The sequence below is a fragment of the Diadema antillarum genome, unplaced genomic scaffold (assembly GCF_040938485.1).
Source record: "Diadema antillarum isolate AM-2024a unplaced genomic scaffold, OU_Dant_1.0 scf00000162, whole genome shotgun sequence".
Lineage (NCBI taxonomy): Eukaryota > Metazoa > Echinodermata > Echinoidea > Diadematoida > Diadematidae > Diadema > Diadema antillarum.
The window spans coordinates 1,028,305-1,042,601 of NW_027271051.1; the positions used below are offsets into that span (position 1 = coordinate 1,028,305).

The 14,297-nt window shown below is 38.5% G+C and overlaps 1 protein-coding gene across 1 annotated transcript; it reads right to left on the reverse strand.

Moving 5' to 3' along the window:
* Nucleotides 1–4,840: 4,840 nt before the first annotated feature.
* Nucleotides 4,841–9,937, reverse strand: LOC139722229 (COMM domain-containing protein 8-like). Its single transcript, XM_071633540.1, has 5 exons — nt 9,855–9,937; nt 7,298–7,453; nt 6,618–6,770; nt 5,973–6,128; nt 4,841–4,894 (listed from the first exon to the last, which is right to left on the reverse strand). The coding sequence occupies exons 1-5, from the start codon at nt 9,915–9,917 to the stop codon at nt 4,871–4,873; spliced, it is 552 nt and encodes a 183-aa protein (XP_071489641.1). The 5' UTR covers nt 9,918–9,937; the 3' UTR covers nt 4,841–4,870.
* Between the last annotated feature and the right edge of the window lie 4,360 nt (nt 9,938–14,297).

A 14,297-nucleotide genomic window follows, 5' to 3' on the forward strand; every position in this document is an offset into this window, starting at 1 on the left:
ACGTCATTCTCTGCGGTTTGTTGATCAGGGACAGCTATAGTCACTGCCACAAAACAAGCATTATTTTGCTTTCTCAGTGTTGAATACTCATATGAAACATTTGATCTTACATCGATCTTGATTGTCCATCCACTACATACCTATAACTGTTGGCAACTTGACAATTAATGTGACAGTGTTTTGCCTTAATTGTTTATATAAGCCTAATGGGTGAGTGAATGCCAACTGGGAAACTCAATTAAAGTAGCATATTTTACGCGATATTAGACTTTTCAAAAAGATGTTACATAGGTGAACACGATAGGCATAGCTAGAGACCTATACAAGAGTATTATTATGAGCAAAAAACTCAATGGTTTATACATGTACCTATTTTACAATATATGTTTCAATGTGTGACTCAGTATGTGTGCATGCTCACATTCACGAGTCAAACTGTAGGCCTACATTTCTATTGGTTTATAACACTGTCAGACATGGATATTGTAAATACAACACTGTAGTATGTTAACTTCTCTTTCCAAAAATGATCCAATTGTGAGTAAAAGTATATTCTTCTGAACTGTTCTATGACTGTAGGACAAAGATTACTCCCATATTATGAGAGGTCAGACAGTAAACTCAAGCCATATCCATCTATCAAAAGGAAAGATCTACAATTATGCAGGAACAGACAGAAAAAGCAAGGGTGCCTGGCGAAATATTATTCAGCTCAAGTGTACCAGCATTCATATTTGTTGACTAAAGACTACACAGGCGGCATAGAGTTCAATCAACACTTCTTATCTCTCATGCACTTTGCCGATTCCCCCTTTAATATAATACCCATCACATCAGGAAAGATATATCTTGGGAACTGTTCAAATAAATTTGAATGTTTCGGAAGTAACCAGAGTTTACCTTATTTCAGTTATTATCTTTTGTGTGTGTGTGTGTGTGTGTGTGTGTGTGTGTGTGTGTGTGCTTACATATCAGCGAATATAACACTATGTATGCGTGCTCAAAAAGTTGACACAAGTAACGAGATATTAAAGGATACAGGGACTCAGTTTTCAGTACAAAATATCTTTTATTTTGACACTGATAGTGAGATATACATATAATATACAAATATATTTACTGTAATACATCAAAAAACAGGCTTGATGAAAGAAATGTTACATGTACTACATGTGCATAACCTTGGAAATCAATCAACAATTGTTCCATTTTTACAAGGACAGAATTATCATTTATGTAAAGCAAGTACTCTGTAGTTCTTTACAAAATTGTAGCAGGAAAGCTTGGTGACCATGTGTACATACCATCACATCACCTCATGTATGACTGTTAATGGGTGTATTTGTGATCGAGACTGATATAAACTTGCCATGAGCACACATAAAAACATTGAAAATTCCATAACTTTTTGTCTAATTTTGATTAGATTTGCATTTTTTTCTTTTTGTTTTATCTATTCTGTGTATCTACACCATTAAATAGACAGTGGCCTCCATTTTTGTTGTTTTTTTCTCATCTATCTTTCTAAAATGAAAATTTTCAGAGTTCTCAAGAACCGTCTTCAAATTCATCAGAGCTCTATAATGACTGCTACTTCTATTCATAGTAGACTATACTAAGAATGCTTGAGACAACATAAGTTAAAGGGGAAATCCAGTCCACATATAAGTTAGTCTGATAAGAAAGAGTAAAATATTCGATGGTAAATCCAATGGTTCAATGGTAAAATTTTGACCAAAATCAGGTGAAAAAGAAGGAAGTTGTGACATTTTGAAGATTTGCTAATTTTTCAGGAAACAGTTCTTGAACTGTCAACATTGAATTTTTATCATTTTTTTTTTGTACAGGATCAACGGAAAATTGTGAGGTTATGTTATAAAATGGGTTCAAGAATGTAGCCAATAGGAAGCGCTGAAATGAGACACACCTCCTTCCTTTACTTCAGTACAACTGCACTGCCTGTAATCCTATGGTAGATTGCCGATCGTCTGTGCGCGCGGCGGCTCCTTTGATGAATTGCATGCATACGCGTACGCGCTGTCAATCCTGTAAACAACTTCTAGTTCGGGCTGCCGGCCGGCCGGCCTGTCTTCCCTTGTGCATAATATATGTGGCGTACGTACGTATACTGTAATAAATACTGAGTATACGTACACTTTGTACAGTACAGTAGACCAAGCGTTATGGGACCGGACGCGTACATGGAGTCACTTTGAAGAGCAAATCCAACGATTTAGCAGGTTAATTCTCACGCCGTTTTCAGAGTATGTTGTCTAGTAGGCCTATATGAGGAGTCTATATCAAGTCTTTAAGGTAAAGGGTGCATATTCTATGTAAAATAAGTAAGTTTTCATGCGGGTGTCCGGAAACCCAACCCCCCATTATACTTATACACACTGTACTGTATGTGCGGGACTTCCGCGAGTGCGACGTGCGTAAAAGTTTGGGACGAACATCTTCGGACGTCTTGACCCACAAAGGTACGTGAAAAACGCTGAAAAATGATGTTAGTTTTCGAATTTTCGACCCATTTTATAAAACAAATGATGCACAGGATTATTTCGTGGCGTTAGTGTAGGCGTAGCTCGCTCTCGGGTATTTACAATGTAGTGCAACATGCACTCGGCTTCGCCTCGTGCATGTTTCACAATTGTAAATACCCTCGAGTGCACTACGCCTACACTAACGCACTCTATCCTGTGCATCATTTGTATAACATGATTAGCTCACTCATTTGCATATTCATATCCACTGTACAAGAACTGTTTTTGCAGAAATTAGCAAATCTTCAAAATGTCATAACTTCCTTACTTTTCATCAATTTCAGTCAAATTTTTACTGTTGAACTTGCAAGATTTTACTCTTTTTTTCTCAGACTAACTTACGTTTGGACTATAATTTCCCCTTTAACTTTCAAAAAACCCATTTATAATCATCTTTCTGTACTAAGGCCAGAAACTCAATAAGCTGTATCAGAGTAAATATCTTACTCTACATTTGCACATGTCAAAATATAAAAGAATATACATCAGTTTGTTTGAGTTGTCAATTTCACACATCAGTTCAACATTTACATTATGAACAGTTCACATGAACTTATAACTATTAAATGGGAAAAAAGAAGGTAAGTCCAACCAAAGCGGGGGGGGGGGGGGGGGGGGGGGGGGGGGGGGGGGGGACTGCAATTGCAACCATCTGACAAATTCATGAAGCAGACCTGTGGGCCAAGACTGCCACTTTGGCATGAGCTGGTAGCACTTGAGCAAGTAGTTGCTCCAAGGGAAAATGCCAAACTTTCATAAGGAAAGGAACAAAATGAGTGGGTATAACAAAATCAGTGGCCATTACAAAATCATTGGTCACTGCAAATGGGTCAATATCACAAATTATGTTGTGCACTGATGAAGGTATTGATATCAAGATGAAGGTATAAATTTGTTTGTTTGTATTTAATTTCAGGAACTGTCATTTACATTTATCAATCTGCAAATCTCAAGATTTACTTTTGTGCATTAGTTCAATGCCATAATGACACAAGATACACATCAAATCTGTTGTCAAGATCATTGTTTTCTGTAGCAAGGAACAGTCATCCACCCAAATATGCCCAAAAATGTGAAAAACACCGTCATCTTTTTTTCCCCAACAGTCACGAATCTACCAGTGATATTTCATACACAATACAAACAAATACAACTTTAGTTTTCTATGGTAAACTGACATCATGACCATTTGATTTGAATCAAAGTGCTGTGCTCAGATGAAATTTTGTATGATAATTATCTTTTGTAATGCATATTCGTGGATGTGAATTTCAAAAATGCCTATGTCTCCACGATAACGATGCCATCAAAAGGCTAGCAATATGTAAACAAAATCCTTCTTAACATATTGCAGTGATGTAATATGCAAGCTACAGGCGATTTACTAAGGTGAGAATAATTATGCAACATACAAGTTCTTCATCGTACGACCATATTAAACCAGTGCTTGCAAAAACATGAAACGTTTCCAGTAGATCACTTTTTTCCTGTATTGGAGGGTATTTTAAGTCTGGGTCTTTTCAAACCGACAGCAACATGAATGGGCATCTTCAAATCAGGTGACAAGCAAACTGCCATGGCAAAAGTGTATCCAGGATTTTTTCTGGGGGGCTCGTAATCACAATTTTTGGACCTTTACCTTTGCAAGGGAGCAGAGCGTTCGAGCGGGGGAAAGGTGTGGGAGGGGGTTGTCCCCCCTCCCGCGGTAGGGAGTTTCTGAATTTTATATCTTAAAATGGGGCCATTTGGTGCATACAAAAGTGACTTTTTCAGCATACTTAAAAAAAATCATTTACCATGTTAAAATTTGTGATAAAACCTGTGTTGGTCACTTGTAACTTCGTTAATCGATAAGTTGAAAACTGCATAAGTGCATTTAAAAAATGTTGCTGACTAGCTAACCTTACACCTTCCTACAGTACATAGACCCCAGGGTAAAAAACCCTCGAAAAACAAAAATTGTCCTTTACAAAAAGTGGACCTTTAGAAAAAATTTTTTTTTTTTTTTTGGGGGGGGGTCATACGACCCTCCCGACCCACCCCCCCCCCCCTTGCATACACCCACGCATGGAGATTTTAGAGCTGTGTATTTTGAACGTTCTGAGCACAATTCAAAATATTAACAGTTGTCATAGGTAGGGTAAGTTGTCTTTTATGTCCAAGGTAGTGCTGCTATGAAGCATTTTCTCATCAGATAACAAAGAAGTCTTTGTACTGTTATTGCAGCTTAGATGTGACTCTGATATATCAGGCCAATGGTGAAAGCCATTCAAATAATCTTGCTGCATGATGTCTTCACCATTCACCTGGTCACTTGTGTTCTTTTATCATGTCTTCAGTTGTAGAACGGCCTGGTGAGGAAGAGAAACGAAGAGGAGAAGTAGATATAAAAATCATTATAAGATGAATAATGCACAATCCTTTTTTTTTTCAAAATGAAAATTAGCTTATGTAACAAACATAAAAAGTAATATGTACATTCTGAAGGGTAATTCTCAGGCAGTTGAGCATTTCCCAAGGGTTCCAACCACCAAGAAATAACATATGCTCAAGGGCACTGTCGGACAATTCCAAATACAACTTAACCACCCTTGAGAGGATATGGTAATTAGAGAGAGAGAGAAAAAAAAAAGACTGTAAGCATTCCTTTATTGTGTATTAAAGGCACATGGTCCCGGTAGTTTAGTCGAATGCGTACGCGGGCACGCGGTGCATGTTTCCTATAGAGACCTACGCTATCAACTCCTCTTTAGCGCTTACGCTATGACCCATTACCCCAAGTCCAAAGAAGTCCGATCCACTGTAGTCAGTGGTCCGATCACAGTTCGGCTCATGATTTGGCTGAGGGGGATGACAGCTTCAGCAAAGTTCTTTTGTGATGTCATAACAAGAAGCACATATGCACGCACCCTGGCATTACTACAGACTGCGTGATGCGCAGAGAAGACAACGAAGGCAATGTTACCTAGCAACACCTACGCGCTTTAATCTTGATGACAGCTCAACTTCGGCAATCTTCGTATCAATGCTAACGGTGATACTTTATATCTATGCATCAGAGGTGTTTAAATTACTTTCCTTCATCATAGATTCATCCCGAATTTCCATTTTTTATTTCATTTATTTATTTCTACATCCTGATAAAAAGCATTTACAAAGAATACAGGAATGATAAATAGAACATTGGAACAATACAGGAAAAATGTTTAACTTATAACAATTTCACAATAGACAAAAACAAAACATAAAAACAGTTACTTCAGTTTGTGGGGGATCAACATAGACCGTTGGTCTTTCTATGGCTGATTCTAAGTATTGCAGCTAAAATAGTTACATTAATGCTACAGAAAAACAAAATACATATAAGAAGGCAAGAGTCATTGTATAACATTCACACTACTCCTGCAATATGGATGAAGGGAGACTCACCCTATTTGCTGTCTCAAGTGATGCCAGTAGCCTCTGCAGCTCCTCCTTGTTCAGTTCCAGTGAGACGAGTTTGTTGGTGCCGTCCTCCAGCACGCTGAGGTCCAAGTTTACCAGCGGTTCTTGGACAGAGGATATCTTGTCACTCGACAGAGCCAGCTGCAGTAATGGAGATGAAGTCATCTTGTCAAAGTTCTGAGGACGATTTATACCTACAAGTTGAAAACACTACTTGCAAAGCCCCTTCTTGCTCACTACATCATGAATTTCCTCTTGAGGAATAAAAAAACATTACTATTCTGAAAAATTTGTCATTTGATAATTTTACCTGCTTTTTTACTTCTCTTGTCCTTCTTCTTCTCTCTTTACTAGCCCTTAGAAAAACTACTCCCACCCCCCTCCCCCCCCCCCCCCCAAAAAAAAGGAGAGATAACTCGATATAAATCTGCCAGAATTATAGAACACATACACTTGTATTTAAGTTCTAATTTCTTATACAGATGCAAAAATTTACAAACAAAATAACAGAAACAAATACTTCAAAAAGAAGAAAAAATGTCCATAACAATATTATCGGTACAATCTTGAGACCTATTGGTGCTTTTTTCTTTCAATCCAGTTTGGCAGTAAAGTAAGCCAGTTTCTTACCTTTAGTTTCCAATCAAAATCAGTCAAGTGTGCCTGTGAGATTGCTGCTGTATTATCCACCAGCGCCTTCCTCAGTTCGCTCCTCCTCACCGTCACACACTCAATCAGCTTCTCCTTCACATTGTCTGACACACCTTCAAGGTCAGCTTTCATCTGGAGAGTACATAAGGGGACAAAGACAGTTTGTGGCAGACTGCAATTTGCCTTTAGCTGTTATGTCCATCGCAAATATGTGATTCTCAGCTTATAATTAGTCTTTTCTTATGGAATTCTAAAGGATGTGTGGAAAATCCAAAAGATTATTACAGCAAGCAGCAAGAAAGCTCCTCAGCTAACAAGGAAAACTGCATTTTCATGTGAGTAAAATGTTGTATTTGACGAGGCTCCTTAAACTTATATTTGCTCTCATCCCCCACTCTATCCATTTCTTTAGAAGCAACAGAGCTATTCTATATTCTTTTGTGAGCTTTAATGACCAACAGCACATTTTTTTTTTTGGGGGGGGGGGGGGAGGGGAGAGGAGACAATGGGTTTAGTCAGGTTTAGTGCAAGATTTGAAACATAAAAGTCAGATGATGTGAAAGATAGCCATACTAAAAATCATTCAGCAGGAATTTCACTCTTCTGGATTTATGAGGTAATTGAATGACATAATTTGGTGGCATTGGGAAGTTCCTTACATCATCTTTAGTTGAGTCTCCCTTTACAGCTGCCTTGAGATATGCCTCACTGCTGTGCAGAACCTGGAACCATTCATCCAAGCTCCACGTCTTCCCGTAGTCCTGGTAGCGAGGTCTGTGATGACCAGTAAGAGAATCAGCGACTTGGTGGACAAGCTGTATCAATTCAAACAGAAACAGGAAACATGTCTAGCAATATTGTTTATGCATTTACCACAATGACATGAGTTATTTTTTGCATCTCTGATGGAAATTTACCTGTATCTGTCTTACAATGTTATTTCTGTTCATCGCATTGTGGTACTGATTTTCTGACATCTGTGTATACGAATGTTTCATTGTACTTCCAATTATTTTGTTTGTTGGAAATGAAATAAATGAACTTGAACTTGATGTACAATTCAACATTGTGTGCACGTGTAAAATTCTCTCCTTTTTGTCTAAGTTGGTTGTTCTTTACAATAAGCTTTCTCTCAGTGACAAGAGAGACTTCATTCAATAAGTCCCACCCCCTCCCCCACTAATTTTGCCATACTACTTCTTGCAGGGCTGCACACTATACAGTACCCCCATTTCTTCTACTGGTCTGACCTGTCTGTCAAACCAGTAAGTACCCAGTTTTTCCATTTCTTACTGGTAAATTCCTGAAAAAGTTACTGGTCCAACAGTGATTTTTACTGGTCAGGGACTGTCAGACCAGTGCCAGTGTGCAGCATTCTTACTTGCATGATTCACTTGATGCACTTGTGGAAGGATTTGGAACCTGTGGGCACGTATTTGCGCACAGGTTCAAGTGGATCAGTTGTCATACTACAGATTGGTTACGCTTGACTGAATCAAGAAATATCATTAATTTGGACAGAAAGAGACTATTAGAGGAATAAAATTTTGCGCAGCATGATTGAGTTGTCAATAATCGAACTAAATTTTTACATCTGTACATAAATTTTATTCAAATTCAAAATAAATCGAATTTTGATGTTGAATTTCACGGGCGAAGCCACCACTAGGCACTATGTACGAGACATCAAATCCTTATATCCATACCACAGCCTGAATATGCTTCGTGTTCGGGCTGATTGCAGTTAGGTCCACCCTAGCCCGACCAGACGCTGTGAGAAGCACAGCGTCAGACAGTCAAAGCCTCGCCATCAAAGTGGGGAACCACAACACGACTACCAAACTTATATCAATTTATACATTACTTTTACAGACATTTGTATGTTACTCATGTAAAGTGCATGCTTATATTACAGAAGGTACATAAGTCCACAGAGAGCCCTCACGATAATCAATTGAACAAAAAAATGACACTTTCTAGTGCAATCCCCGACCATCAGGGTTCATCGTTGCAGAATTCAAAATGGTGCGTTGACCACTCAGCAAATTACGCGTGCGCGTGCCTGGCTGGAAGTGCAGCAATCTATTGCGTGCGTGCACTCTTTGGTAACAGCACGGTCGACAGCATGACCTTTAAAAGTGCATTCAGATCGCGTGAACTGCCGATTATCAGATGTACAAACGTACCGTTCGCACATGCTGCATAAATCATTACTTTCGGTAAGTTGTAAAAATGCGTATGTCAATATTGATAGCATAGATATGAAGTCTCATTAATGAAGATTTACATTAGATGAGTTTAAGGTGACAAAAAATGATCTAAAGTATCAAAACTCAAAGCGAGTGCAATGCGATCGCTGAGCTCTCTTTGTGTCGTGGGTCGTGACGGTACAGCCCTGTCGCTATTTATACAGCGACTGGGTGCAATGTGCTGTGTATACTGTAAAACGAGGAATTTTCGCGTGCACTTTAATTTCGCGAGCGCCAAGATTCGCGAAATTAAAATGCACGCGAAAGTTCTTGTTTACACTATATGCATTGAACGCCAGTGGCACTTCGCGAAAATTTCATGCCAAGAAAAAGGCTGTCAGCTCCGATTCGCGAAAATTTCATGCTGTGAATATATCATGTTTTACAGTAGTTAGGTCCACCCTAACCGCACTGGCGACTTATCGACCCCAAGTTCCAACATGTTCATGTTTAATACTAATTAACTACCGGTTCTACACTGTTAACAGGTACACATATGGTACTGTGATTAACCGTTAACTGGTTTCCAACTTAACCATGTTTTAAAATATACAGTTTAGACTATGTTTAACTAAAACTTAAGTAAACTCAATACAGCCACAGGAACTGGTTACTTACAGCACCCACCCCGCGGCCCCGGGATTAGATCCACCCTTGAATCTGATGTGCACCTACTATGGCCTACAACATGAGAGGATATCAGGCTTGTTGTACCACGAGTGGAGCATATAACACGACTTGGCCAGATCCGAACCTTATTTAGATTTTATGTGATCGATTTTACATACAGACTACATTGATGCATAGAACCACATGATTATCAACGTATGGGACTGAGGATTGACAGTATATAGAATGGCTATGCTAATAATGGTCGATGGTCATCTATCAGAAGATAATAAAACAAAAGTTTACTGCTGTTACTGATATAGGAAATTAAAGAATCCCTTTCGAACGGTAAACATACTTTTCCAAGGTCTGCGGGAGCACATTTTGTGAGCAAGTTCAGTCCATCCTTAGATGTCGCCATCTCGAGTCGAGCCTGCCACACCGGTTTCACAGAATCACAAGCGCAGAAAAAAGGGGGCGGCGGGCCCGCTGGCATATATCTATGGGCATTGCATTGTCACGGGATTCAGTATACAACGTGTACTAGAACTGCCGGTGCTTGTTCAATGGGAATGTTGTTGTTTTGCTGATGTTGTTGTTTTTGATGTTCATTATTGCAGATGTCGTTTAAATTCCGTTGTTTTTTTTTCTTCTTCTTTTTCTTCTTCTTTATGTTTTTTTAAGTCTTGTTTTGTTTTGTGTTTTGTATTTAGTTTTTTTTTTTTTGTTATGTTGGGGATGATAGGCCTATAGTTTTGGCTGAGATGAGGGATTCAGATTTCTAATTTTTGCGAGATGATTGTAGAAACCACTTATGAAATATCAAGGAGCATACAATCCTAAGAGGAATGCAAAGTTTATTTGATGAAAATCGGTTTTGAAGTGGCTGAGATATAAAAAAACACACACACAAAAAAAAACCAAAACAAAACGTGGTCCTGATGAAAGGTGGGTCCCACCTCATAGGATCTCTTTGTTTTTGGATATCTCGGACATTTCATAACCAATTCCATCAAATAAACATTGAATTCCTCTCATAATATTGTATGCTCTCATTATATATTTGATGAGATGTTTCATAAAGAGCTAGTTTCTCAATTATCTCACAAAGAAGCTGGAAACCCGAAGTCCTGGCCATCTAAACCAAAACTATGTCATCCCCTTTAACTGAAGAGAGAGACAGAGAGGAAAAATTTATTGCCCTTGTCCCTATGGCCTCAAGAAATTAACACTAACTGTTATTTGTTTTCTCAGTTGATAAAACCATGGAGATACAGAGCTCAATGGAACAGTGTCGTGTTATCTTTGCTGCTCTTCATATCATAGAATCATTATCTTTACACTCATTGCATGACTGGTACACTGTAGTTAGAGCAGTAGCAGTACAGAGCTACCAAGTCTCACGCATTCTGTGTGAGACTCAAGCATTTAGGGTCTGTCTCACGATCTCACGCATGGCCCCCATTTTTCTCACGCATCTGGTGAAGTCTGCAATTTGGGCCAAAATTAAGGAGCATAGCTCAAAGGATTAGAGTGATAGTTGCAATTGAAGGTATATTTCCCTTTTGCCTTTAAAAATATAGTAAAAAATAGTCACTTAAGTATGCACCAGATCGCATCATTAAGAGCTAATAATTTAAAAAAGCTCCCTACCATGGGAGGGGGACACCCTCCTCGTTTGTGTGCGCATGCGCGCGAGCGCAGAGACACCGAGTCATAAATATCTCACTCATAAAAGTTTTTTGAACTTGGCATCTCTGGCAGTATAATCTGTTGTAGTAACATGGTACGGTATATCATCATCTCATTTGTTATATCTTCAATATTAATTCCTTTCTATGTTTATCATTATCCTTATTACCACTATTGCTGCCACCAACATTTATGAAACAGCCTTCCAATTGTCCATCCCTGGCTGTGCACCTCTCTTTCTGTCTGTCTGTCTGTCTCTCTCTCTCTCTCTCTCTAGCTCTGATCTATTTGTCCCTCTTAGACTTACTTTTTTTGTTTTCAGTGATCTTTTTATTAATTCCATTTCCTTTGAAAAAATACAAATGCAAAAAAAAAAAATCACAAATACAAAAAAAAAAAAAACTTTTAACTCTTCTATACTTCCTTGGTTCCATACTTCCTTGGTTCACAGTCCTTTTCAGGACTACACTCACTCCAGAAAGAATACTCTTACTCAATTTCTCACCTCTCATCCAACCTTTCTTTTTATCTTTCTCCTGTCACTTCAACAGTCCTAAGGACTATACATACCAAGGTACATGGTGAACCGCAAACAAAGTGTACAGTATCTACAACAAAAAAAAATCACACACAAATGAAAAAAAAAAATCACACAAACACACACACACTCTTATTGGCTTACATCAATCTATAAACTGATAATTATCTCTTTGATTGCCTATAAACAATGCAGACACAAAAATCAAGTGCACTAATTCGATAATGCTGCTTTATTAATATCAAAATGCACTTAACAGCACAAGTTTGTACCTCATAGACTTGACATTTCAATTGTGACAACACAGAAGGACAATTATAAAAATAGTCTCCTCTTAAAAATACTTAAAACATTTCTTGCCAATCCAAAGGAATGATCAGCACACATTGGCATGCTAATAATTACACACTCTCATTTTGTAAGTCATTTTGAATTTACAAACATATATCATGTTGAAGTAAGCCTTGGTCAGTTTAGAAAGCATTCAGGCTACACACAAGAAAGGTAATACTTGTATATGATAAAAACATAATTTAGCATGTCACAGCCATGTAACATCTCACAAAACTGAGCAACATGCTTGCACACACTGATACATACACTGTTTTAACAGAGCAGTTTACATGAAAACCTGAAGATGTATTCTGCCCTTTTGGCAAAAGGAAGCAAGTGACAAAATCAGTATTTCCCATGAATGAGAAATTGCATCAGTCATTTCCATTGGCATTACACTGAATCACGAATATGACATTTTGACTTGGATATCTCTCAATAGGATACATGTTCAACTGATACATGTTCAACTCACACCTTAGCATCAAAAGAGTGCATGCAGAGTCCACAAGCATCAATAAATCTGATTTTTATAAGTCATTTGCTACCTTTTGCCACAGTAAATACTACACTTATTCCCATATCACTCGGTCATTCCCTTCACACTTCATTCATGGTGCATTCATATATCAATATGAATGCAATGTTTACGAATACAGTTATGCAAAGCTGTACTTCCTTGAGGAAAAAATGATAAATTCTTGAACACAAAGAGTGCGAGAGTGACAGAAATGTAACTCTCCACGAGTAAATATAACAAAATGTCAGCATCCTAGGAGGTACTAATGGCTCCATTTTACTGATTGGTGAAGGAAGCGAGCAGTCTAGTGCTCATGAATAGCAGGATAGTAGGGCAGGCACAAAAAAAATGAGAGGCCATGTTCAACCGCTCAAATGCAAACCAAACCAAACCCAACTATACCATACCATAGGCCTACTACTGTAAAAGTGGTTTCTTTCGCGTACAGAAACTTTCGCGGTTTCCATCGGTGCGGACTTTTTCGCGTGTGTTTAAATTCGCGGTCGGTAATGATAGCGTTGTACAAGCAACGAGTTCAAAACATTTTCGCGTGATGTTAAATTCGCGGTTCAACCTCAAAGCGCGAAAAGCACGAAAATAAAACCACTACGAAAGAAACCACTTTTACAGAATACCATGCTAGAATGGAAGCGGTCGAGCACTCCGAGGAAATAGCATACCTCGTGAGCTCAGAGTCAAAGGGGTCGCACATTTCGTAGCAACCAACACACTCACCTCATATGCATACGCTGAATACAAGTGTCCCTCACAGTGAGAACCAACTCTTTGTATTATGATTCAGTATACGTTATGTGCATTCTTCTCATGACAACAGCTGGTGCGGTACACTTTTGGACCACTTTGCATTCGAGCGCTCTCTAGCATGGCGCGGTACGGTATGGTATGCTTCTGGCATGGTACAGTACAGAATGGCACACTTTGGGAGCATTCGAGCGCTCCTCTAGTGTATGTAGGGTATAGTATGGTACACTTTAGAACACAAGAAAGAGAAACACCTTTCTCTTCTCCATATTTCATTTTTTTTTTTCAAATCATTACACTCACTTTCAATGGTATGTCAGCCTCTCACATCTACTGCAAAATATATTTTGACGGAGTATGAATAAATCATAGACTTTAATATAAATGTGAAATTTGTCTGTACAAAACTGGGTGACACAAGAATATTTTAACCAAAGCATACTTATAGTTTAATGGAAAAGTGCACATTGAATGCATACCTCCATCAAGTGCAAGCTAAAGCACACAACAGCTGTAACAAGAGACCCGCGGGTCATGCGCTCACCTGAGTATCGCAAGTTCACCTTCTATGCATTCTTGCAGACTCTTACCTGAGAACATTGGAAACTTATGGTGGGGGTAGCTTTGAGAATGGGGGCATGGTGTCCATTTACATATTCCATCACACTGGTAAAAATACCTGCCAAGTACACTGTACTTTATAGAATGTTGGATTATGCAGCTTGGGAAAAAAGACTTAAAGCCCTATCACTTTTGATTAGAACGAGAGAAAAAATATTATTTAATATTCATTAATTTAGAGGGTTTGGACCCCCTGGGGCCCCCAAGGAAAGCATGGTGCCCATTCAAACACTTTGAGATCTTATCCCTATGGGAATGCTACCACTTGACAAGTTTGGTGAAAATCCATTATGTTGTTTTCAGCAAAATGATGAAAATTTAGGCCCGCATTTAGA